General features: G+C 41.6%; 1 protein-coding gene across 1 annotated transcript; it reads right to left on the bottom strand.

The window, feature by feature from the left end:
* Nucleotides 1-33: 33 nt before the first annotated feature.
* On the bottom strand, nucleotides 34-24787 carry LOC139142210 (galactosylceramide sulfotransferase-like). The gene is made up of 3 exons (XM_070712075.1): nucleotides 24597-24787; nucleotides 24054-24196; nucleotides 34-3507 (listed from the first exon to the last, which is right to left on the bottom strand). Exons 1-3 carry the CDS (start codon nucleotides 24606-24608, stop codon nucleotides 2361-2363), a joined length of 1302 nt encoding a protein of 433 aa, XP_070568176.1. The 5' UTR covers nucleotides 24609-24787; the 3' UTR covers nucleotides 34-2360.
* Between the last annotated feature and the right edge of the window lie 947 nt (nucleotides 24788-25734).

The raw sequence follows: 25734 nt of genomic DNA, 5'->3' as shown, positions 1-25734 counted from the left end.
TCACGCACATTTCATTTATCTTGTTATCGCCGAAAGTCATGTCCAGATACTCTAAATCGTGATTTTGTTCCTCTGAAACCAGACTTTGTTATTCGTCAGTAATAATATTGTCAGTGTTGATATAATATACCCCGTGAATACGCAGCTGTTTTGTTTCCTCATTCTGACGCTCATGAAAAAAACAACAACTATTGCAGTGCAGGTTTCTCGTTATATTAATACTGCCTGTCGCTAACTGAATAGTTTTGCAGCTCGACTTTTGTCTGTCCATAAACTTACTTTCAATCATTTGGTTAACTCATCAAATACCGTGACCTTTTTTCAGCGGGACACGCGATCACCGGGTCAAAGGTCAATCAACAATCATATTGGACTAGCAGAAGAGTGCACGGAATATAGACCCTCTCCTTATCTTGGTAATTTTCTAATTAAAACTTGTGTCTTTCAATGATATGCCTTATCTTAGTAATGCTCTCAACAAAACTTCTGTCTTTAGATGCTTTTTACTCAAACATCGAATAATACACTGATTGCACCTCTTCTTAGAAGCTTAAATAAATTATACATTTTATTTAAGCTGCATTCATAAACACCTCTGGAAGGGAAGGGGATACAAACAAGTTCTCTTATTTTCAAATACATTGTGTCGATAAGCTTAAAGTGAATATGATAAGATGTTAAGGAAGAGATTGGAGTTGATACAAAAAGCAAAAATACTGAAAAAAAGTATCGAAATTTATATTTGTAACACTGTTTTCTTAAAGATATATGAAACTATTGTCATACTTTTTAGTTAGAAAATTTTGAAATTCTGTATATTATATTAATAAAAAATTAAAGAAAAGATGGAGTCATCATGCTTGATTCTCTATAAACTGACTATCAAAGGTTACTTTTTCACGAAAAATCACCTCAAATCACTATACAAAACAATTCTTCAAGTTCATGCAGTGAATAAAATGTTCACATTCTTAACAACACAAAATTAACACTTACAACGGGAAAAATTCTTAATCTAAATGAAAAAAGTTACTAAATTGAATCATTTAGCTTTTTACCATATTTGACATCGCTACACCCCAAATTTCAGAGATTAAAAGTGTTATTGAATTGAATATTTCAATCTTCCAGTATCGTCAATTTTGTAAAACTTTTATAAGTATCATCTAGGTCATCGCGCTCTTTTTTTCAAAATTTTACAATATGTATGCAGGAAATGACAATTTGCATATTCTCTGATGATCATTATTTTGGGTGCTCTTCGGTGGGTACAACTGACCCCGCTGCGGCCAGATTTGCATTAACTCAACTGGACTCAGACTAATAAATCGCTGAGGTCCACCGATGCATTTGAAAATGAATCAATTTAAGAACTTGCTTGAGGAATATCGCCATACAAACTGCTAACAACATTTCTATAACCACTACAGAATATTTATGCGTGCATCATAAAAAGGTAGTTAAGAGTCGAACGCCTGCGTGCAGAACTACGCGATAGTACCTCAATATCCCTAATGCATATTTGGTTACATGATAGTTTAGGGGGGACTTAATAAAGGGGAAGTTCACCAAGGATGATTTTTACATATGTGCTAGCTTTGAGGTCACTTACCCCGGAAAAGCTATTTTCGCCACTTATAACTTGCAAGATTTTTTACAAAAAAAAAGATAGAAATAGTACAGGAAGTTGCCCATGTAATTTGAATCATGGGAAAAAGCGCCAAGCTTGGAGCTTGCATAATGTGATATGGAAGGGACCATTTTCCCATGGATATGGCATTGTCCACTCACCCATGCTTAAACCAGGCTGTGCGTATTTACATAATTTTTGTTTATACTGTTTATCCTTGCATAAACAATGAATTACTTATAATAAACTATCCACTGTCAGATTTTGTGTTGCTGTTTACTACTGTGTTACTGTGAGTAGACAATGTGGGGGGCCATACCCGTCCAAAAATGGTCCCTTCCATATCACATTATGCAAGCTCAAAGTTTGGAGCTTTTTTCCCATGATTCAAATTACATGGGCAACTTCCTGTACTATATTATCGTTTTTTGTGAAAAATCCTGCGAGTTATGAATATGGTGAAAATAGTTTTTCCTGGGTAAATGACCACAGAGCTAGCACATATGTAAAAATCATCCTTGGTGAACTTCTTAAACAAATTTGATCATATAGATAGGTGATTCGAATTTTCAGGGTATTGAGGTGTGTGTCTAAAAACAATGATATTTCAACGCGATTCCTCCGACCCCCCCTTGTAAAATTGAATGCAGCTAAGAGGAGGGCGGCAACTCCGTCTGCTGTATGAAAGTTAGAGTCTAAATCTCGCCAATGAAATATCCAACAAAGGGACCTACAAACGTTCGCCCGTAGTTCCATTCTTGTGACAGAATTGAGGAACCAAGCCTTTTTTAAGCTTTTCGTTCGCATCTGGTGGTATTTTCTGCTTTCTTGTTATTTTTACGAAATACGAATGTGTGTTCCGGTTGAGGTCTTGGCATAGAACCGACGCATTGCGTTTGAGCACATTGACATATTTAAGTGTCCTGGCATTTTTGACCTGTCCTTGAATGCATTCGTTGTTCAGGTCTTCCAAACGTTTTCTCAAATCTAAAAGATCCCTTTCAAACGTCGGCCCGTATTTTCCTATTTCCCGCCACAAAGTTCGATTGAAGTGTTCATACAATATTACATCGGCGCTGTTCCATTGTTTTGTCTTCTGTACAAGATTCTCAGGCAATTTGGTCCCGTTTGCGTGAAGAACGTTTGTTTTAAAATATAAAATATCATTCATATCCCAGCAGAATTTTTTCTTCAACAGCAAGAGAGATTCGTCGAGATATTCCGTAATCAGCACGAGATCAAAGTCTGCTTCGATTCTGGACAGGGCCCGTGTGACGTCACTGGGCGCGTCCATTTGCTGTAAGGGTAACCCAAGGTCGAAGAACTGTGGGTTTCTATTTGGAATGTAGATGCTGCGGTTTCCAAGTCGAGCGTGGATGCTGTAGTTTGACGGCTGTCTGAGAAATTCTTCCAAATACTCGAGCCGTTCTTCCGGCGAATCAGCTTTTATTTTCATATATCTTTCAGGAAAATGAAAATAACTGAAAAAGGAAACAAATTGTTGTACTGGTTCTCGTAGAATTGTGATGTACTTAGGTCGTCCTGCTATCAGATAATCAAAGACAGTTTTGTTGTGATAAATCAAATGACCAGCCGAAATGTTGAATTTATAACGTTCATATTCTCCGTAAGGGACTCCCACCGGCGGGTACACCTGTGGCTGAGAATATGGTGTGAGCGGCTCCTGTCTGAAGTGACCGTGTGGCTGCCGGAAAGTGAACAAGAAGGAGAGGTTTCTGTCGTGTCCGTAACGGTAGAAAATGGTGGCCAGTGTCGTGCTGCCGGTCTTATGGGTCTTCACGTAGACGATGTTCTTCGTAGGTACACAGAGATCTTCCTTCGTGAGGTGAAGTGTAGACGCCATTCTCGACGAGATTCTGAAACGAGAGGAAAGAGAACTTACGAAACGGATATTTCCCGCCACTCGTCATGCTCATGCCAGACTTGTACAAAAGAAATGTAGTAATAGCTCGTTGTTGTAGACTGATACAAAGGAAATATTAACACTTTGTGAACGATTCATATGTTGATTGCCGCTCATCTGACCGACACTGTTATTACCAAATTCAATTCAATAAAATAAAACTATTGTCAGCTATAGTCAGCTTCTGTGATCATATAAATAATTCCCGCTAATATGGGTCAAAAGCGTGAATACCAGTTTTAGGAGACATCAATTTTAATTTTACTTCTCTTACAAAATATGGAATCATTCTCTAAAGGCCTTTTCTGACTTTAAAGGGGTAGGTTTGCTATCATATCATCTTTATTTCCACACAATTGATAGACTTGACACAAATTTCAAAGGAAAACAAGACCTCATAATTAGCCAATGTCAACAACCACCAATGCGAAAACCTGGGATTGAGACCTGCCGTTTTAACAAGTCAGATTAGTATGTTGCACATTAGACCATATTGTGTAAACTGTGTCAGTTTTAGATGAATCAATGCAACGACATGTCGGACATTATCAGTCCGGGTCATTCCAAAATTGGCGACGCTATTCCGTACTATTTTCTTCCTATCATTAGCCAATCAGCGGCCAGCCCGCCATCAGTAAAAAAAAATTTCTGGCAACCTCCACGTGCGTCTACGTACGCCATAGTGTTGAACTCTATCTTGCTATAAACACCTCCGCTGTACAGTTCACATAACTTAATCGTGTATTATCGTGCATCCGTGTCAAAAATATCGTCAGCTGTAAAAGAGGGGCTTTGCCAAAAGACTTGGCGTTGCACACGTCATGGGAATACGGATGTCGTTCGTGAAATAACAATTAATCGCGCCGTATAGCCACTCTGTCAAGTTCGCGTACCATTTTTAATCTGGATCAGACAACCAAACCCTATAAATTGCTGTGGTCCCCGGACACTGGCCTGAAGTCTTACGAAATATAAATCGTGTAACTACACAGATCGTTCAAAAACTCATTTTTATAGGAGATGGCAGCGATACAAATTCTACCTTAGGGACTGGACACAAATTACAGGGGGGTGGGCCGGTGTTTTTTGGGGGTCGGTCGCCATTTTTCGCGCAAGCATTTTTGAAGGGTCATAAAATTTTGTGCAAGCCTATGGAGGAGGGTCACCTTTTTTATGCATCTAAGCTGAAATTGCATGTGCACGTATTGGAAAATATGGAATACTGAAAAAAGAAAAAAAATACCTCCTGGCACTTTCATTTTCTGTCATTTCCATTTTCGGCGCGCTCTTCGGGCGCAAGTTTAAGGGTATAATAAACAATGTCTTGATGATCCAAGCAGCCACATTGATTTAAGTTGTCATGATTTCTACTTATCCAACTCCTCTATTGTGCATATAAACTGTCCCCTATAATGACGCTTTCAATAACGATTTGGGAGATCACTTATTTGATATCATTCTCTCATTGACAATACATTGGGTATAGGTCGGTGTCAAATATTTATGAAGCTGTATGTACATTTTTTATTTTTTGAGGACATTGACAGAATACGAACTATTCAGAATAGTGCAAAATGTAATCAATAACAACTGGAAGCTTCAAGTCGAACAACTTTTGAATAACAATTTAGGATCAGATAACCTATGAGGTATTTGTAGTTTCCTCATAGCCTACAATGTATGGTGAATCGACATTTCGGTGAAATTCCAAAATCAAATTTCTTGCACAACCATGGACTTGAAACCACTCGTCTAATCATTAACATTAATACTAATAAGAAGGTGTACATAAATAAACAGATTCACCTAGTTTTGTATTGGAAAAAATATTCATAGTTTCATCATAGGCTGCCATGCATAGTGAATCGACATTTCGGTGAAGTTCCAAAATCAAATTTCTTGCACAACCATTGACTTGAAACCACTCTAGTCTAATCATTAATATTAATACTCATAATTAGGTGTACATATATATATGCACAGATTTACCTAGTTTTGTATGGGGAAAAAATATTCATAGTTTCATCATAGGCTGCCATGCATAGTGAATCAACATTTCAGTAAAATTCCAAAATCAAATTTCATGCACAACCATTGACTTGAAACCACTCTAGTCTAATCATGAACATTAATACCAATAATCGAGCGTACATAAATGCACAGATTTTCCTATTTTTGTATTGGATAAAAATTATTCATAGGGTTTCATCATAGACTGCCATGGATAATGAATCAACATTTCGGTGAAATCCCAAAATCAAATTTCTTGCACATACATGGACTTGTAACCACTCTAATCTAATCAAGAACATAAATATCAATAATCAAGCATACATAAATACACAGATTTGCCAAGTTTTGTTTTTTTTTAAAAGTATAGTTTCGTCATAGACAACAATTCATAATGGATCAACATTTTATGCGAAATACCAAAACCAAATTTCTTGTACAAAGATGCACGTCTTACCACCCTCCTTTAATCAAGTACAATTATATCAATTATTCAGGGTCCATATATGCACAAATAGTGCATATTTTTAATAGTGAAAATTTTTTTTACAGTTTTGTCATAGACTCCCATGTATATGTCACACCTGTGAGTTGACAAAATTTGTTAAGTTGTGCCAGGCGTGACTATAAGAAAATATATTGTCAAACGGCATGAAAGTCTGTGCCTAAACTGACAATCAAATGTTCCTCACTTTCGTTCCACTGAGACCTCTTAACCTGGTCGCGATAGTTCGCTCAGATAGGTGGTATTTACTTCTAAATGTACAATACAAAGCGATCTCACAATCATATCAGTTGGCACAACAGTTCCGCCAACAACAATATTTATTACCCAAGAATAAATCAACAACAACAGCGGGTATTCGCAGATACCCCTGTATTGTACAATGATTGACAACTCGCTAACAAGTATAGCAAAGACTGACAGTAACACATCAAAGAAATTGTTTCCGTGACGTCACAATTTACTTGAATAACACTGAAAACATGATAGCTATGTGCTAGTAAGCCTTAATGTCTTTGAACTGGCTGTACTCACAACACAAAGAAATACACCAGTTCTCTGTTCATATGGTGTGCACTCAAAACAAACTCAGCAGTCTAATAGTGACAACTCTACAGTATTTCCGGTCACTATGACAAATAAAAGTTATCTCAAAGTTTGAAACACACTGTAGTAATTTTACAAGTGTACAGAAAATAAAAGTAGCCTGTAGCAGTGAGGCTTTAACTCTAAACTGATCACTCGAACAATGCAACAGTTCAGTAAATTCAGTAACTCTAAACGTCAATCTGAACTCAGTTGTAGTTCTATCAAACTAATACAACAGTATTTCAGTGTCAGACAACTTGTACAAACACTCATACTATTCTAAGCCTTCTTGTAGGGAAATAACAATCGCCCACTTTTCGAACCAATTTCACCCACGATCCAAACTATAAACGTCCCTCCAAGCGGCAAAGAATCACTCATACAAAATCGACTTACACTCGTGTGTGTGTGATTATTAAAGCACGATTTCGATTCCGCCGAAAGCTCGGATTGTAGGCAAAGTTTACACAGTTCGAAGGACGAGAATCTTTGTTGTCCTACAAGCGTGTGTATCTACTAAACCTGATCGTTACTGTTCCTGGCGTCTGGTCCGGTAGCGCGGCGTAGCGTTGAAGGTGCATAGAAGTTCCATTTACAGGCTGGTGAGTTCCCACTCGCGCCGAAGCTTCCGGTCTGTCCTTTCACTCGTAGCTACGTCACTCGCCCACACGTGGTCGGGCTCGATGGATCGTTCTGTCAGAAATTGTCTCTCTTACCACATATGAATGTTCTCTAAATGTTCCTGAGTCTCACCCGTACTAGACGGTGTGATGGTTGAGTCAGTTCCGACGTTCACAACGTCGGAACAGAAAGTTTGAAATTCGACTGTACACAAGCCGCGTCCGGCCCCATGCCGTCTTCCAGCTTCTTCTTCTACGTCACCAGACATGTGACATAGTATACGTCATAGCCCGCCAATCACTGGCGTTTAGCCGCTCAAACTTTCTTGGCTGGTGTTCTGTTCGCAGGCTACCGCACAAGACCATCAAAATGTTCTCGAATTCATCGTCTCCATCCAAAGGTACGAAGATTCATAGAGTCTATATCTCCAGCAATATAACATCGCGTATCCTCTGAACAATTCTATAATTATCGTGTAAGTGTACTGAGTGCACAAAACACATTCACTCAATCATACGTGTAGAAACTGTCTGACAACATATGAAAGTTACTTTTTCTCTATTAAATAAAAAATGAGTGAAATCACACATGTGATACCCTCCCTCCCCAAAGCATGTCATCCCTTATCCTCCATTTCCACCATCGGTCGATAATCGGCCGACTGGGAGTGTAAGGGGAGACATGCCAACAACCCTCCCTGGAACTGCCCCTACTTGGAAATATGTACCACACAACTCCTTACAGTGGCTTTGACTACAATAGCTAAACTTCATCTTAATATGGACCTATTACATCGCGGTCTAATAAGGATGTGTTTGCTCTTCCTTGACAATCTAGAAGTCCTACCTACAAGTAACCACCCTAGTATATAAGGTATACCAGGTAAGCCCTCTCAGGGGTGAGGTGTAAATACATGCAGTAGAACAGTTACATAATACGAATGTTCACAGATATGACCAAGGGTCATCCAAGGACAATCCAGGTGGGCACTGTTGGGGTGACTCTACAACATTACACTGCTAACCCTGCAAGCAAAAGAGACTGAAGCCATATAGGGTAATGAATGACTGGCTCCTCTGCTGCAACCAGTCAGTGTTGACTACTCCTAAAAAGAATACTGTAAGAAATTCTGTAAACACAAAGAACAAAACCACACATAGACTTTGCAAACACGCAGGCTAGCGACATGACAGGTTGCCGCCGTCTTTATATTTATGCTGCGTATAATTTGTTTGACCAATCTCTAACACGCCTCCACATCCAACCCGTACCAACACATCTCTGGTACTCTGTCGCCGACTCGTACCATGGCCAACTATCTCTCCGCCATATGTCACACTGTCCCCCAACTTGCGAAGCCATATGAGAAGGATAAATGTCAACTCGAAATCTTGCAATTACGCTACACGATAGCGTGTACGGGAACAATGCAGCAGGGCGAGAATTCCATCTAACACACCTGGTGGCAGGACCCTTTGAAATACTCCATCACAAACGGGCTCCTCTTTACATAGTAGCTACATGACACACACACACCTGTACATGAATCGGTAAGTGGAAGCGGTCAATGCATAACTTAAAATTGTTTGGTAACATACTCTATAGTCGTCCATGGCTGACTGTCGGTAATGGTATATATCGCCAGTCTGATAGATATGGGTTGTTTCCCAAAATAGGTGGCTTCGGCTGTGAAGTCGGCATGCGACGAATCTCGTCCCTCTTGCAGACTCCAACATAACTTGGCTTTCTCTCAGAATTTCTCATGGCAGCCAGCTTTCTCGCAAAAAGCTGATGACTGTACACTTCTCTGTTTCTCAGACCAGGTAACTCTATTCTCATTCTAGTCCCCTGGATCACAGGGTAGCAAGGCATCTGAAGTGGTTCACATCCCACTAATTCATTGTTTGGCACAAACACTGGTGCTTCTGCATTCAACCCGTGGTCGACGACATATCTCGTATTACTGTAGCCATAATACTGTGGTTTCTGTCGATTTCTCGTTGGATACCGTCATTCTGTAGCTGTGTCATCTGCTACTTCCGTGTCAACCTTGACGCTAGGGGAATCAGTCACATCTTTATCATGTTGACTTGGTTCCGACGCCTGACTGGTAACATTCACCACATCCTCTTCACAATGCACGGAACTTGCTGCATCACTCTGGGCAGTCGCATTCACATTCGAATTGCTGATTTGGGTGTCTGACATATCTGCAGACTTAGCACTCTTGTTGTCATCAGTACCACGTGACATTGCGACTGTGTCTTCTGGCTGAACATCTGGTCCTGCCCTTCCCACATTGTCCTCGGGTTGAGTGGGTAGCGACACATTGCTGTTCAGATTGTTGTCTGACGATGCTCCATCCATCTGTGTTGACTGGTTCTGTTGCTCATCGCGAGGTGGACTGATGCCTTCTGTATCACCATCAGAATGTGACCCTTGTGCGGGTGAATTGACTTCTGGTATCTGTACTTCTGTGGGTCTTGTTGGACTACTTCGTCGTACTCTTATTCTCTGAGCCCAATTTTCATCACTGGAAGAACTTTCACTTTCTGCGTCGCTCGGTTCTGCAGCTGCTCTATTTGTATGTCTAGTCGGATTCTGTATGCGGTATTTGGCCTGGAGGGTTGTCTCCTTGGTACGCGCATAGGGCGATCTGGAGGAATTGCTGGTAGTGCGTAGCATGGCATCAGTAAATTACGATGGACTGTCTTACGCTTCCCTCCAAACTCTGGCTTCAGTACGTAGACTGGGATGTTTGGGGTCACCCTTTTCACAACTAGATAAGGACTGTGTTCCCATTTATCAGCAAGCTTCTGTTTGCCTCGGATAGACACATTGCGCACCAACACACGATCACCTGGTTCCAATTCAGCTTCTTTGGCCTTCTTGTCATACAGGTACTTATTCTTCTGCGCCTTGTTTGCCATTCTGCTGCCCGCTATCCTGTAGGCCATTTGCAAGTCCTTTCGCAGCTTCTCCACATACTGGTCGTATGTCCCCTCTGCTTCATCAGTAGGCTCTAACCCAAGGTATAAGTCTATCGGCAATTTCGGGTGTTGTCCATGCATCAGATACCAGGGGGAATAACCTGTGACCTCATGCGTTGTGCAGTTGTATGCATGAGTCAGCATTTTGACTTGTTGAGCCCAATTCTGTTTCTGTTCTGGCTGCAACGTACCTAACATGCCTAGTAACGTCTGATTAAAGCGTTCCACAATTCCCGCCCTTGAGGGTGGTATGGGGATGAATGCGACTTCTTCACGCCCAACAAAGTGCAAAGGTGAGCAATCAACCGACTCTCGAAATTCCTCCCTTGATCGGAGTGGATCCTAGTTGGGATGCCGACTTCCTGCAAGAATGTGTCCATCAAGACCTTCGCAGTTGTCTTGGCAGTTTGGTTTCTAGTCGGCACTGCTATGGCATATTTAGTAAAATGGTCTGTCATGACCAAGATATCCTGGTATCCTCCTTTTGATCGCTCAAGGGAGAGGAAGTCTATGCACAGTAACTCTAAGGGCATCGTTGTCAATATCGGCACCAAGGGAGCAACCACACGACCTCCAGCTGCAATCTTCCGGCGTGTGCACCTCTCACATCGACGGATTCTGTTGATGATGTCATCTGTCATACCCGGCCAGTAAAATCGTGACCTCATCAGTTCTATACTACGTTCTTGGCCCAGATGACCCATCTCGTCGTGTAATGCATCCATGGCAGTCTCTCTATGGCTGGGTGGTAAGTATAGCTGGTATACTGTCCTACCGCTCTTTTCTGTTCTTTGCCTGTAGAGCACACCATTACGTAACCGATACTTCTTCCATTCTCGCAATGCTGCAGATACTTGGCGAGTCTCTGACGCACGTTGCTGACGGTCAGGTGGTTCACCTCTTTGGACATAGTTGTATATCGTGCCGATCGTCGGATCTGCCAGTTGTAGATCCTTCCACTCGGCATGACTAATGGTGGGTAATGTCGCAGTACCTTCTGGAACCATGTCAGCTAACGTCTGGACATTACATCTAGGAATTTTGCCGATAATTTCCATGGCTGGTACCATGGGGACAAGTTTACTTTCAAGAATTGCCACAACCATCTGGCTGCTCATTACTGTTGTTTCTTGAGGGGTTGGAGGGACCCAATCAAGCCAGTGAGGACGTCCTTCTGCATCTGTTGAGTATCCCGACTGTGGTTTCCTAGAGAGCGCGTCTGCATCTCTGTTGAGTACTCCACGACGGTATTCAATCCGAAAGTCATAATCTGCCAACCTTGCCATCCAACGATGTCCAGTAGCATCTAGCTTGGCACTGGTGGTAACGTACACTAGGGGATTGTTGTCAGTCAATACCAGGAAATGGCGGCCTAGCAGCATGTCAGAGAACTTATCCGTCACAGCCCACTTTAGCGCTAAAACTCCAGCTTGTGGGCTGGGTATTTCTTCTCACTTTTCGAGAGCCCACGACTGGCATATGCCACCACTCTCTTTACATTTCCCTCGTGTACCTGGTATAGTGCTGCTCCAAGCCCGAGTAGGCTTGCGTCAGTGTGCAGCTCAAAAGGCAGTGAGTAATCAGGATATGCGAGGACGGGTGGGTTTGTGAGACGCTCAACTAAGGTGTCAAATGCCACTTGACACTTCTCTGTCCACACAAATTCTGGTGGCTTCTGTCGTACCATCTTCCGCCCTTCGTCCTGTGCTTTACGTAGAGTCCTGTGGTCAAGTCATTCAGGGGCTTCGCGATTTTGGAGAAGCCTTCTACGAATCTGCGGTAATAGCCACACACTCCCAGGAAAACTTTGACTTCTTTAGCACTGCGGGATACAGGCCAGGTCTTAATTGCTTCAGTCTTCGCTGGGTCGGTCTTCACCCCCTCATGTGACACAATGTGTCCCAAGAAGCTGACCTCTCGCCGGAAAAACTGGCACTTAGAAGCCTTCACTTTCAACCCATGCTTCTTCAACCGCTTGAGTACCTCCTCAAGACGCTGGCAGTGCTCCTCAAACGTTGAAGCAAATATCACAATATCATCAAGGTAGACTATACACGAGCGGTTAACCAAGTCTCCAAGGCACTTCTCCATTGCACGCTGAAAGCTGCTAGCGCTGTTACACAGCCCCATGGGTAAACGGAGACACTCGTAATGCCCAACCGGAGTCACGAAGGCTGTTTTCTCGATATCATCTTCGTGCATCAATAGTTGCCAGTAGGACGACTTGAGGTCAACTGTGGAAAACCAGTCGGCTCCTTTCAAGCATTCCATACTTTCCTCGATCCTTGGAAGCGCGTAGGCGTCCCGGATTGTCTTGCTGTTCAGACGTCTATAATCAATACATAGCCGGGTTGTCCCGTCTCTCTTCCCAACTAAGACAATCGGCGCTGCGTACGGCGAGTTGGACTCCCTTATGACGCCACAATCCATCATGTCTTGTATCAATCGACGAAGCTCCGCGTACTTTGCTGGCGCGGCAGTCGACGATGTCTTTCTCGTGTAGGTATGTCGTCTGTGAGTCTAATGCGATGTTTCACTAGTCACACTTCCCAAGGTCTGTATCGCCAGTAGAAAATGTACCCAAGTTCCGACGAAACAAATCACGCACCACTCCAAGACGTTCCTTGGACAACAATGTTGGGTCTAGGTCAAATTTAACACCCTTTATAGTAGTTCCTTTAACGTCATCACATGAGTCACTGTTGGTATCGGCCTGGATACTGTTTACGGTTGCATCCAGTCTACTCATAGGGACACTTTCTACAGTTGTCACTGCGTTGATTTCCGCGATAACACTGCCAGGTCTGATTGTTATGTTGTGGTTGTTGCCATTGTATAACCTGACAGGAACTGTAGACTGATCCACTTGGCAACGCATCGCTGTAACAACTGGACTGGCCGTTGCTGCACAGCTGGGTGACAATGCTGGTTCAACGCTGACCATGTACTCATCATTCGCAGTTGCGCCTGACAATTTGCCGGTCACGATTACGCTACTTTCCGGGCGAATCGTAACTGGTCTCTTCAGAAGAGCACGTGCCGACCCCACATGGCCATCCTTGCCAGCAAAACGGTACCTGGACTGAATTCTGTCATACGCTCGTCTTCCTTGGACCGACATCTTGTCAACTTTATTGTGATTTGATTTTCTGATGACTGCCGCAGCTCGCATACATGGTTCTAACACATTTGTGCCCAGTGTTATAGGTATCTGGTCTCCATATTCGGTGTTGGGGACAACTATCACCAGGGCGTCCATTGTCTGTTCTACGCCATATATCGCTGACGGCAGTCTCACCTGTACTTCCAGGATCCCTAATACTGGAACTGCCTGGTCACCGGCTCCAAGTATACGCAAATCATCAGCTGATGCTTCCAGTGGGCGGTCCGAAAAGTGTTTGTCATAAAACCACTTGCTCAAAGTAGTAACTTGCGAACCTGTGTCCATGAGGCAGCGGGCATCATGGCCATCCACTACAATCGCCTCTTCATATGCTGGTCCAACCACTCTGCGGCGTATATCTGTCTGCATCATCCGCAGGGTTTGGTCAGTTGTGTCTACATCCGACGGTGTCGTTCTGTCATCTCCGTTTGATGCATGATACCATTTTCTACGTTGTAACCGCCTGCGGTGATACCTAGCAGGTGGGTCACGTTCTGGCCGAACATTTTTGGTTTGACTCCTGTCAGACTTACGGGCCTTGTTATTTGACTTGCCAGATGCCGACGATGTTTGTTTAGAGTCATCTTTGTTTTGTGGACAGTCTCTGGAGAAGTGTCCTCCCTCTCCACAGCGGTAGCATGTTGAGTTCTGTTGCTTGGGGTTTGGACAGTCTCGCACCAGGTGGCCAACATTGCCACATCCGAAACAGCGTCGAGGTGCCCTGGGTCTAGCCGCATACTGTCTATCTGTTTGTTGTTTAAGTCTGGGTTGGTTGGCATTGCTAGCGGAGCTTGAACCCTGTGTGCCATACCCCGAAGTAGAACTAACTTTCGTCTCTAACATGTCCAAGCGTTGCACAACCGAATTCAGAGATGGCTCAAGTTGTCGGGCAAACTCTCTAGCTGCACTATCTATGATGTCCTCTTCAGAAAGCAGTGTCCTCTTTGAGTTGTCTGCCATCTCCTCGTCTTCATCGGCAATCATTTGGTGGGCAGCAGCTGATCTCGAACGCGATGTCGAAGGACGGGGCTGTCTTCGCTCGCGGACTTCTTCCTCAGCCTCTCGTGCAAGCCCTACAATTTCATCGAAGTCGTTAACTTGGCCGACGCGATGACGAACACTGTCTCTAATGTCTTCGTCTCGTAAACCTCTCCAGAATGTGCTTCTCAGCGTGCTTCTCAGCCGTTCATCCATCGCTGACTTGGGTATACCACCCTTTCGCTGTACCTTATTCAATTCCTCCTCCAAGCGGTTAGCGAAGTCGGCTATACTCTCATTGTCTCTTTGAAGACCCTTACTATAAAAGTTCGCTAGCAGCGTTTCTGCTGATTGCACATTACCATAGCGTTTGCGTAACTTTCTCAACATTTGGTCAAATGTGACTGTCGGTCCCATTCCATCAACAAGTCGGACCGCACCGCCTTTCAACGACGCTCTGATAGTTCGTAACATCGACATGGCAGACTCTTTATTTCCATGTATGTACGTCATGACTTCCCCTTCCCATGTCTGGAAGTCAACATCAGACTTGCGGTTTACATCACCAGAAAATGTACTTAACTTGTGTTTGTCTCCCAAGTACACTGCTGTATAATTACCATCGCTGTCTCTGTAGGTCGTAGGTGTAGCGTCAGCAGTTTGCCACTTTTTACCATGTGGGCCCACGGTCATCTTTTCTTTCTCTAATGCATTGTCTAGACGAGCGATCTCATCTTCAAACAAGTCTTGACGTGAAGAGGTGGGTATATTGTACTCTCTACTCGGCCTCGCTGATATGGGGCTTGAAGTCTCCCCCGCAGCAGGTGTGGAATTGGGCAATCTGGATCGGTCTGGTCGCATAGGCGTACTCTCTGCAACACGAGCTCCTCCCACCGCACCTCCACTGACTCCATAATCAGCATCCCAGTTTTCCTGCGCACACCTGAACTGTTCTCTATGCTCCCAATCACGCCGTTCAATTTCCCGTCGTCTATACCTCTCTTCTACTTCTTTCTGAAATTGGACATTTTTCTCATTTTCTTCTGCCCGCATGGCTATCTTCCAAGCCTCTCTTGTTTGTCTTTCGTCTGACAACCATTGCTCCTTTGCCTGGTTTAACCGTTCACTCTCTTCGACCCTCCATCTTTGTTTCTCTTGCTCCAGCCTGAGTGAAATCTCTCTCTCTATATTTGTTTGGGTAAAGTCTTGTGGCTCACCAGCTCTCCTACCAACTGCTGTGTCTGCTGATGACACTCCTCGCAAACGTCTCACTCCCCGGCCAGCCATGCCCAACGAAAGAGGGGTTGTTTCATCCGATGCCATTCTAGTCGTTGTGCAAATCACAGTTGCGAATACAAGCCACACGCACAGCGACATACAGAGCACGCAACTTACAGTAAATCACTTTGAAACTTATGTAACACTATACACTTGATAATGCTATGAAATGTTAATATCCTTAACAACAGACAAAGCTGGTTAAATAATTCTTTTATCAACTGTTTACCACCTGATCTGGATACTGGGCACAACCTTTTTGTTAGTTAATGCCCCACGTTGGGCGCCATTTATATGTCACACCTGAGAGTTGACAAAAATTTGTTTAAGTTGTGCCAGGCGTGACTATAAGAAAATATATTGTCAAACGGCATGAAAGTCTGTGCCTAAACTGACAATTAAAATGTTCCTCACTTTCGTTCCACTGAGACCTCTTAACCTGGTCGCGATAGTTCGCTCAGATAGGTGGTATTTACTTCTAAATGTACAATACAAAGCGATCTCACAATCATATCAGTTGGCACAACAGTTCCGCCAACAACAATATTTATTACCCAAGAATAAATCAACAACAACAGCGGGTATTCGCAGATACCCCTGTATTGTACAATGATTGACAACTCGCTAACAAGTATAGCAAAGACTGACAGTAACACATCAAAGAAATTGTTTCCGTGACGTCACAATTTACTTGAATAACACTGAAAACATGATAGCTATGTGCTAGTAAGCCTTAATGTCTTTGAACTGGCTGTACTCACAACACATAGAAATACACCAGTTCTCTGTTCATATGGTGTGCACTCAAAACAAACTCAGCAGTCTAATAGTGACAACTCTACAGTATTTCCGGTCACTATGACAAATAAAAGTTATCTCAAAGTTTGAACACACTGTAGTAATTTTACAAGTGTACAGAAAATAAAAGTAGCCTATAGCAGTGAGGCTTTAACTCTAAACTGATACTCGAACAATGCAACAGTTCAGTAAAATTCAGTAAACACTAAACGTCAATCTGAAATTAGTTGTAGTTCTACCAAACTAATACAACAGTATTTCAGTGTCAGACAACTTGTACAAACACTCATACAATTCTAAGCCTTCTTGTAGGGAAATAACAATCGCCCACTTTTCGAACAAATTTCACCCACGATCCAAACTATAAACGTCCCTCCAAGCGGCGAAGAATCACTCATACAAAATCGACTTACACTCGTGTGTGTGTGATTATTAAAGCACGATTTCGATTCCGCCGAAAGCTCGGATTTGTAGGCAAAGTTTACACAGTTCGAAGGACGAGAATCTTTGTTGTCCTACAAGCGTGTATATCTACTAAACCTGATCGTTACTGTTCCTGGCGTCCTGGTCCGGTAGCGCGGCGTAGCGTTGAAGGTGCATAGAAGTTCCATTTACAGGCTGGTGAGTTCCCACTCGCGCCGAAGCTTCCGGTCTGTCCTTTCACTCGTAGCTACGTCACTCGCCCACACGTGGTCGGGCTCGATGGATCGTTCTGTCAGAAATTGTCTCTCTTACCACATATGAATGTTCTCTAAATGTTCCTGAGTCTCACCCGTACTAGACGGTGTGATGGTTGAGTCAGTTCCGACGTTCACAACGTCGGAACAGAAAGTTTGAAATTCGACTGTACACAAGTCGCGTCCGGCCCCATGCCGTCTTCCAGCTTCTTCTTCTACGTCACCAGACATGTGACATAGTATACGTCATAGCCCGCCAATCACTGGCGTTTAGCCGCTCAAACTTTCTTGGCTGGTGTTCTGTTCGCTGGCTACCGCACAAGACCAGCAAAAGTTCTCGAATTCACTCATCTCCATCCAAAGTACGAAGATTATAGAGTCTATATCTCCAGCAATATAACATCGCGTATCCTCCGAACAATCTCTATAATTATTGTGTAAGTGTACTGAGTGCACAAAACACATTCACTCAATCATACGTGTAGAAACTGTCTGACAACATATGGAAGTTACTTTTTCTCTATTAAATAAAAATGAGTGAAATCACACATGTGATATATAGTTGATCAATATTTTGAGCGAAATTCCAAAATCAAATATCTTGTTCACATGAGCACTAGTAAACAACGTATGCAAATCAAGTATATTTATATCAGTTATTAACATCTATAGATGAACAGATATTGCCAGTTTTATATTGGAAAATACACGTTCTTATTTTTCTTATAGTCGACTACCATGTATAGTGAATCAACATTATCGATGAAATCTAAAAATTACATTTTTTGTACACGCATGCACTTTTTACCTGCCACTTCAAGCAATGTACATTTGCATCAATTATCACACACATATGATTTGATATTTTTTGGACAAAGCGTTATATCGGCCACATTTTGCCTTCCTTTTGGGAGAGGACTTCAAAAGTCTAGCAAGTCAGAAGGAGGTCTTGAACACATTGCGGTTTTTTGGGGGGTATTCAGTAACATAGGAGGGTCACTTATTTTCATGCACGGATAAGGGGAGTCATTAATTTTTGTGAATGAACTTTTGAAGGGTCACTATTTTTGATGCAGCGGTCTTTCGAAAACACCGACCCAGCCCCCCCCCTGTAATTTATGTCCAGTCCCTAATCTCGAACAGTTGTGTGGCTACTATGTCAACACACACTTTCAAAATCGCGTACCATTTTTAGTCTGGCTCGGACAACCAAACCCCATATATTGCTGGGTTCCCCGACTCTGGCATAAAGTCCTGCGAAATATAAATCGTGTACCTACACGAATAGTTCAGAAAACCCCATTTGTATCGGAGATGGCAGCTATCGAAATTTCTACGCGAGAGAGATGAAGGAAAGCAGGAAAGGTGTAATCGAAATGAATCGTAAATATCTTTGTTGCTGCTTTTCTTGACGGTCTTATTGTTTATCGAAGTGTTCTTGGAGAACATAGGATCATGTTCATTATGAAATTCAGGAAGAAGTGCGAAGTGTTGGATTTTACGGCCTACACGACGGCCGGGAGTTGCCGACAGTGATTCATACAATGCTGGCGAACCTGCAGTGACTAAAATCATATCGATGACGTAATCCAATTGGTGATTGGCTAATCGTGGAAATGATATTATGGTATAGCGTCGCCAACTTGGGAAATGACCCGCACTGATTATCGATGTATGAATTGTATGGAAGACCGGTCACGACATGCGACATGCGACCTGCGACTCAAAACTGCGACCTGCGTCCTGCGAGTTTGAAACATGCGACCTGCGACTTCGGCATTTAGACCTAGGTGTAACCTGCGACTTCACAACAGCGACCTGCGTGTTTGTCAAACTGCGACCTGCGACTTCACAACTGCGACATGCGACAACAACACGTAACGCTTCATGGTGTTTTCCTCAGTATTAGATTGGAGGCGTCTTGCGTGAACTTTAATCCTTTGAGCGCCAAAGTCGATTTTTGTCCCCTTTATATAATAAACCCCTGTCAATTTTTCTCCAATTTTTGCAAAAATTTTGGGAAAAACCTGTAGCCAATGAAATGTGATGTCGATTTGGTCCAAAATTATCAAAAAATTACAGAAAATTCATACAATTGGTAAAATTTTGCACTAAAATTTTGGTGGGAGAAAATTACAGCGCTCAAAGGGTAAAACGTGGAAATGAGATTAAACGTTCAACATCGATCAATTAATAAGCCATTGCTTTCGCTTTGGTAAATCGTTCACCAAGTCTGGCAAAACTCAATTCATGTACTCACCAGTTCACTCATTTTCATCTGGAGAGACAATTTTATGACGGAAATGTTGACAGTACGTGTTAATGCATGGAAAATGATATGCTACGTGATAGGCATTTATATGTTTATATTATAATTTCAAATTATTTTAGATATTCTTCGTCTGCCTTACCTCGCTTCTTTCCTTATGTTATCGACAAACCTTTTGATTTTTAGATATCTCTGGTATTTATCCTCATTTCACTGTGGTATAACCATCTAGCTGTCTGTTTAATTCATCAGTTGTCCCCCCTGTATCATAACTGCGTCAATGTCATTGCAAACATTCAAATTTTCAGTTATTGTCGTTCATTTTCTAACATTTCCAGTTTTGTTCAATTCTCCAGTGATTGATCATCGGATGTTGCCATCTTTTCGTCTAATTTCATTTTTACTTTTCGTCAAAAATCGAATTGATCCAACTTTTTGTTCATTGGAAAAATAAAAATATTCTTACTGGTTAACTTCGGACTACATTTGTCTACACAAATAACATATGCAAAGTAAAGCAGTTAAAATAATACTGATATTGACAGAAGTGCAATCCAAACATATTTGCTAACCATGAATAGCCAGTGACCGACTTTCTTTATAGATAACGCGAGTTAAAACTGTAAATAGGACATAATTAAACACTCCTACAATCCTAGTTTCAGTGTTTAAGCCTAATATGTACATACTATAATATGTACATATTATTTTTTGTGTGTATATAATATTTTAGATCATGTAGGCAGAAGGTTCCAGAAACTATTAGGCCTAAACACTGATGTAGACGTTTAAAACCCTATTGCTATTGCATTATTTCAGATCAGTTTGCCTTTCGTAAGAAGGAAAATAAATTTGTGCTCTTCGTTTGTGGAATTCTCTACCGTCACAGCTTCATGCACTTCTATCGCTGGTTGAATTCTTTCGCTGGCCGATTTTTGCGTAGGCCAGCGGTGCGAAAATTATGCTCTGGTCGCGAGAATGCGGTAAACCGGCTGTTTTAATATAGTGCAATGGTGTCCCTCGTGTTTTTCAGGCTCGTGTTCACAGCAATGGTGCGAACAAATCAAGACTGATATCGCAGTTTGACAAACACGCAGGACGCAGGTCGCTGTTGTGAAGTCGCAGGTTAGGCCTACACCTTGGTCTAAATGCCGAAGTCGCAGGTCGTATGTTTCAAACTCGCAGGACGCAGGTCGCAGTTTTGAAGTCGCAGGTCGCATGTCGCATGTCGTGACCGGTCTTCCATAGAATTGTAATACTGTGTTGGATTGCCGTCACCCTCGCTGTCACAGTCCACGTCACGTGATTTACCAGTCATTGCGCAAGGTTTTGGTAAAGAAATTATGAATATGCATGTGAATCGTCAAAACGTGCGCCATTGCAAAAAAGCCTTAACCAAGAGCAAGTCATCTGTTATATGGAAAGCTGAATTTAAACTGTTGACTTCTTTCAATGTGCTGATTTACATGCTTGAGTTACATGTGACGCTATTAAAATAAACATTGCGATTTAAGCCTACATCTGTGTCATTCTGTGCAAGGACATTTGTAGTGATGGATACGCCTCCAGAAGAAACTATGAGCGGAATCCACAGTGTTATGGCGTTTAGTGTCCGACCCTTCTATTTAATGGGTCTTTGGAACGAGAACTAATTAAAAGCAAGTTTCAAGTTTCATCGCAGTAAAGTTTCTGTAGAGGTCAACAACGGCCTGGTCAGTATTTAGTATATATATTTGGACCCCCTAGCTTAGGGAGCCGTCATTATTTACGGCCGGGGGGGGTGTCGGAGGAATTGCTTTAGAAACTCCAAAATTTCGAGTAACCCCCCTGCCAACCATGACATGTTTGAGTAACCCCCCTCTCTGCTACAGAAATTTTTAGAGACCCCCACTCCAAAAAAAATGGGAAAGTTAAATACCTATACCGTAAAATGGATTGCTGCTGCGACAGGTCCTGTATTGACCCTGATTAAACCCTGGACATGTGGTACGTGTCGGAAAGAGGTTCCATTGCTATGACAGGGTGTCCCCCTTCCTGCTGTTGGAGCTTTTGAAAAATAGAGATTAAAATGGTGTTATTTGGTGGCACTTGGGGAGTACATTTTTCTAATTTATTTTGTATGTAAAATTCAAAGGAAAAGAAATCTGAAACAGTATTCCAAAACTTATATTCCGGTTCACTGATTTCAATGAAGATTACATTTTTTGAAAACGGAAAAACAGCGACAGACATACATTTATTTATATTTATTATTAATATTCTTTTCCTGCAATAAAAGATAGGTTTGATGTCATGGCATTCCACTGGTTTTAAACTTTATAGAATGAGAATTAGCTTGCTTTACACATTCCCCTATCGGTAACCTATACCATGTAGAATATAGAAAGCAGACGTTTCTCATGAATGATCGGGCAAGTATATCAATCTTTAATCAGGAAATACTGAAAAATGTTCTCAGTACTAGCCTCTAACATAAGGTTTGACACGTCGAATAGCTGATCATTCTCATTTGAATGAGATTTAAGTTTATACTTGAAACCACCTGTATTATGATGAGTAGCCCACCTTCTTGTTCTCCACTTTCGAGCAACCCCCTTGTAGCTTTCGATTTTTTGAGTGACCCCCCTCAGATTCCTCCGACCCCCCAGGTCATAAATAATGACGGCTCCCTTAGTGTAATGTTTCTTATTTTCTTGGATAGAAAATGGATGAGGCAAGCGTTTTGCAGCCGGCCACTTCGGCCGAATTGTCAAAACAGCAATGTTTGAAATCAGCGGCAGACTGACCAGTTTAAATGTCTGCATAAAGAGCGTGAAAAACAGTATCTTGGAAGTTAACATTTCTCTATAAAACAAAGCGTTCTGAAGTAAAATACTGTCTGCCAAGGTAATTCAGGGGGGAATCGAAAATTTTCGGGTATAGCTACGTAGAGAGGGACTTGAAAGTTTTGCTCTGCCTATGGGGGGAACCTGAAAATGTTTTGGTTCCCCTTTTTTACGATTCAAGGGTTTCATGGGCAATCCAATGAAAATTTAATAACATTTTCATGTCATCCAATTGTTCTAATGTTAGTAGTAATTAAACAAGATCTAGGACCATTTTGTTCCCTTCATTACTTTTGTCTCGAAAAACTGAAAATGTATCAACTGTCGTAAAAAAACCACAACAAAGTAGGCCTACTATCAGGTGCAGAAGCTGCAACTGTCGATAATCTTTTCAATATTTCTATGTAGCATCAAAGACAGTGTCTTGCTGTCTCCCTACAGTATGCTAAAACACACAATATTCAGTTTGTCGACAAAAGCCCGCATATATGGATATTGGGTGATAATTGAATTAGATTCCAGACTGAAAGTCATTTGTCAATGATACAAATGCGGGATACATATTCACAGGCTGTGTTGATTGGACAGTTCAACACACTGTAGGAAAGAAGAACAAGAATGCAGTTGTATAAACTGTACAAAATTGTTGTCAAAATTATCAAAGCTATAATCTGCCTACAGGCAGTGTCACTATCACTGTATTCCGGCAGTGACAGAGATAGCTCTGACTATGAAATACGTGAAGAAGAGTTCGGGTCATGTGACAATCATGGCAGCGAAACATACTTGTACATAAGATCAGACCAGAAAGCAACACATGGAAGACCGGGACACTTGAAAGTTGTCAGGGATTTTTGAATTCTGGCATTTGAGAATAAGCAAATATAAAAGAGAAAAGATGGGGTCATCATACTTGATTTTCTGAATTTTCACATTCTCATCGTAAAATACAAATAAAACTTTGTACAGTAAAGAATCTACAGTAATTTAAATGAACAAATATGTGACTAAATGGAATTATTTAATTTTAATAAATTTACCATTATTACACCAAAAATTCCAGGGATGAAAACGTTTATCTGATGGAATATTTTAAGCTTCCAGTATTGTTGATTTTGCAAAAACTTACATGTAGCATCTAATGTAGCCAGGAATTCACAATTTGCAAAATCTCTCATGATCGTCATTTTGTGTGCTCTTCAGAAGTGCCTTTGGCCTGGTCAGATCTAGTTGGATTAACTCAAGTCGGCTTTGACTAATGAATCAAAAAAATCCACTGATGTGTTTAAAAATGAATCAATTTAAGAATTTTCCTTGGTAATATGACTTTACAAACTGCTACTAACAGGCAGTGTTGAACATTTGCGAGCAGAACTGCCAAATACATGTTTATTTTTTCTTTGTGTGCATTCCTAAAGTATGCTGCTATATGATAATTGTGGGAGGGGGGGGGGGGTTAAAATTTTTGAGGGTATTGATCTGAGAAAAATTTCAATCGCGATTCCTCCCTCCCCTACCGTTATTTGTGTACGCAGCCTTATTTATAGAGATTGACAGCGACACATGTCGACCTCTCATCACGTGACTTCATGAAGAATCGGTTCACAGAGGCACTGGACTAGCAGCTGACCCTGAAATCTTCAGCCTCTTAAACTTGTAAACTGTCTTCTCTCCCGGGACTTTTTAAAGTCAACCCGAGTTGAAAAGCGTAGATCAAGCAAACCCCGCCATTACATCGTGAAGAATACCGACAAGTGAAAGACGAAAAACAGTTGTTTTATATTTTATTTTCATTACCCTGATAAACTGGTCCGCAATGAAGAGAATTTCAATCTTGAAGGCATCGGTATACCCAACCATTCGTCAGATGACGTCTTCGTCAGGTAGATTATGATACAAGTCAACCAAATGCTGCAGACAGCGAGAAGAGTTCTCCGTCTCTAAAATAAAAGGTCAATATTATGTCGTGTTCAAGAGTGCACATCCGAAGTTGCCGACAAAGTTTAAAACCATGCTCCCTGAGACACTCCCCTGCCCATATACCATAGACAAGAGAAGCATTTTTGTGAGTGTCATTGAGATCCGTAAAATCGCATACATACTGTCCTTCAGAGAATTTTCTCTTATTCACCATAATTAGCTTTGGATTGCAGTATACATGTAGCTTGGATATGCCAACAAACTGGTCGAATAAATAACCTCTTTGCTATTAACTTTCAAAGATTTGCGCGCCGCAACGTACAAGTTTCCTTCAAGGGGCCGGAGGTGGCCACGACTTTGGCTGATAATCAACCGAAGACGACGGATCGAAAACGAATATGGAAAAGAGTGGAACCATACCTTAATAATCATAGTTGTACAAAAGCAACACGACTGAAACCGACGATTTGTAATCTCAAGTCAGTTGATGTGGTATTCGCAGTTCGCTCTTTCATTCCATCGTGTCGATGGGCATGGTGGGTGGCAGATGCACAAAAGACCGATGACGTGGCGGCTGCAGTCAGAGTTTAGCTCAAAAGTTCGTATGCAGGGACCACAGTCGCTTGCGGTTGGATACACGGCGAAGGCCGCTCAGGTATGCAATTACAATATAATATGGTTTATTGCTCTAGAAGGCCACCGGATCGCATACATCAAAAAATATACAGAAAATAAGTTACAGTAAACAGACACAGAGATAAATAAATCATTGATAAACAAAAGAAGAAAAGGAAATACAATACTTCAAAAATACTCTTTTCTCAAATTAAAAGCTTTGTACACAAATATAGCAAGGTTTGAAATTATAACTTGTTATCAGATGACATAAGAGAATAAAATTTTTCAATTGAAGGTTGTCTATATGACCAGACTGGTAAATAGGATTCTCTTAAATTCTGATAAAGGGGACAGACAGATATAAAGTGAAATTCATTTTCAATTTCTGTCGAATCGCAAATCTTACAGGTGCGTTCCTCAGGAGAAATACCACGAACCCTACCCTCTTCAATTTCTAAACCAAGACCCGAACTCCGCAAACAAGCAATTGATCTTCTAAATTTCATATGCATATCAATAAATAAGTAATCTTCTGGTAAAAAGTTTAACTTAAAATTTCTATAAAGACGAAGTTTATCTTTGGTACAGACTTCTGACCACCAGTTTTGCTTGAAAATATCACTTGCTCTGATTACAAAAAGTTTTAGGAAGTTATTGAAGTCCCCCGGCCCCTGACACTGCATACAAACGCTATAATACTTACCGTATTAGCATGGATTATTGCCTGTATTTTAGCTGAATAGTGCATATACTGGTGAATACAGTTAATAATCCATTGCTTGTATTCAGAAAGCCTGTTTTCATGTGGATTCATGTGAATTCACGTGTATTATTCTATAATACAGGCAACTCATCAATGTGAATTTATCTGTATTATTGCGTTTTCATGCAGTGTCCGAAATAACCAAACTTCCCCAAACCCATGGTTAAACAAAATATT

This window comes from Ptychodera flava, chromosome 10 (genome assembly GCF_041260155.1).
Source record: "Ptychodera flava strain L36383 chromosome 10, AS_Pfla_20210202, whole genome shotgun sequence".
NCBI lineage: Eukaryota > Metazoa > Hemichordata > Enteropneusta > Ptychoderidae > Ptychodera > Ptychodera flava.
Note: the sequence above shows the minus strand (reverse complement) of the source record. Positions and strands in the feature narration are given on the sequence as shown.

What these genes read in the sequence shown, in the direction of transcription:
- LOC139142210 (XM_070712075.1), bottom strand. An exon ending in TTGCGGACCAGTTTATCAGG is followed by an intron (nt 3,508 to 24,053) that starts GTAATGAAAATA and finishes CTCTCGTTTCAG; the next exon opens with AATCTCGTCGAGAATGGCGT.